We start from the raw sequence: 2196 nt of genomic DNA, 5'->3' as shown, positions 1-2196 counted from the left end.
CTATCAGTTCTTCTAAATCAGCCACTTTCCTCATTTTGACAGCCTATATCCTTCTCTTAAAACATTGTTGTACCTTATCAGCATAATCCATGAAAGTCATTTTCTCATCCCTCTGCAAATTTCGGAACCTTTCGTTATTATATTCAGGGGTTATCTGATACACTTGTAACACACTCCTCTTAAGTTCTTGATACTCTTACCTCTGGTTCTGACACAAGGAAAGTTATGCACTGTGTCCTTTCCAAATAAGGAAACTCTGCAATAACACAGGCCATTTATCTTCTGGCCCACCCATTCGTCGAGGTGACTGTTTCAAACTGATCAAAGAACTCGTTGAGAGCTTCTTCAATGAATTTCGCGATAAATCTCTGTGTAATCACCACATTCAACTCGGGATCGTGCAAAGCAGGGGTCACAACTGTTGGAGTTGACAACCTTGCACGAGCATTCAACAGTTCCAGTTCCCCGGAATTGTGCAGAATTGATTTTTTCAGGTTCAACCCTTTGACAATCTTGCCAGGTGCTCTCTACTCTTTCTTCCCATCCGGCCTTTTCTCCCTCTCTTTCTTCCCATCTTGCAATTTCTCTTGCTTCCATTTTCTTTGCATGCCTTGCATCCTCACTCTCATGTCTTGCAATTTCTTTTACCTCCTGTCTCTCTTTTTTCCCGTTCCTACTGTTCTGCCATAATATTCAGCTTAATCAAATTCTCTTTCGCTGCAATTCGTCTAATCTTAGCTTCTGTATTCATTTCTGCTTTCATTCCTTCAATTTGTGGGTCATTCGATACCTGCTTTTTCACAAATTCTGCTGTAGCCTTCTCCAAAAGGTAGCATGCGGCTGCAATAACTTCTTTTGGCAGCTTTCCTGAGTTTATCAATGCTTCTAAGTCTAGACACTTAATTTGGGCTTTAATCATTCCACAAGTTGTACGGCTACCACATGCCATTAAAAGAGCGAGTCACTGATCTTTAGTTACATTAATGTCTGACAATTCCTGAACAATTGGGATTTCCTAAAACTTCAGTATATTCAACTGTGGCTTTTTATACTTTATAAAAAATTTATACCTCTCCAAAAATATATATCCTGACAATACACAGAATCTTATCAACATTAACTGATCAAACCTTTGATAAAGACACAGCCCAGGTATCACAATTATTTGAAACAGACTAGCTCGAGCCTAGGTCTGGGAACCAAAAAATATATATTATGACTAGCATATTACTTAAATTCCTGAGCTCCCAGACTCACCTGCTTTATATTATATAATCTTCAACAAGAGAAATACCTCTGAGCTCTGATAATAATATGCAACTCACAGACAATAATATATATGAACACTAAATATCTAAAGGTCTCCTTATTTTACACTAAAAAAAAAAAAAAAAAAAAAAAACTAGGTGATTACTTCACTCTTAACCAGAACTATTATTAGATCAACATCTTACTCCAGTTCGTTGTCAGGGGGCATGAAACCTGTAAGTATTATGACCGTAAAAATACTTACTCTTGGCCTTGCAGAGGACTGCAGCACAAGGTATCTGGTGTTCCTCCTGTAAAGAAAGGAAAACCAAATGAGCATACAATGGATTATCTCCTTGACAATCAACATGCAAATGTCCTTTACAATAGAGCAGCTTAGGATAGTAAGCTATAAAGGGATAGTAGGAGATATATACTTGTGTACCCCTGTGAGCAAATGCTGTTGCCTCCCCTCAGTATTAACTACATGGAGATTTCTCTATAGATTAACTCCAAATAGAAGGACTCTTACCCCTAGGGGTAGAGAAGTATCAAATCAGTGTCCCAAAATAATGTTAATACTGAGGGGTCAGGATGACTGATTCTCGATCAGAATATTGGAGAAAACTATTCATTCAATACATGAACGGTACCAGCAGAATGCTTGTACAAGGGTACCCAAGGTATGTCAGAAACACTACTGTATCATGGTACTGTAGTTTTCTAATTGCAGTAAGTCTATATTGCAATTTACTGGCTACTGTACATCATGTATTGTAGTCTAGTCATTATGCTGCCTTCATAGTAGCATATGGCAATATGGTCCATCTAGCATGAAGCCAGCTGGACTAGGAAAATAAAGACACATATTTGTATATCCCACTCAGCCAATTTGCTGTAGCCTTCCTACTATATTAAAATATAGAGTTTCCTGATCAAGGAGACTCA

The 2196-nt window shown here is 38.0% G+C and overlaps 1 protein-coding gene across 1 annotated transcript in view; it reads right to left on the bottom strand.

The window, feature by feature from the left end:
• Positions 1-345: 345 nt before the first annotated feature.
• The window catches only part of LOC137614857 (uncharacterized), a 9546-nt gene continuing 7695 nt past the window's right edge, over positions 346-2196 (bottom strand). Inside the window, exon 3 of the mRNA XM_068344515.1 lies at positions 346-681. Coding sequence (XP_068200616.1) covers positions 346-681 — 336 coding nt within the window. The remainder of the gene's footprint in view (positions 682-2196) is intronic.

Source organism: Palaemon carinicauda, chromosome 21 (genome assembly GCF_036898095.1).
Source record: "Palaemon carinicauda isolate YSFRI2023 chromosome 21, ASM3689809v2, whole genome shotgun sequence".
Taxonomy (NCBI): Eukaryota; Metazoa; Arthropoda; class Malacostraca; order Decapoda; family Palaemonidae; genus Palaemon; species Palaemon carinicauda.
The sequence above is the reverse complement of the archived record's forward strand: the minus strand, read 5'-3'. Positions and strand labels throughout refer to the sequence as shown.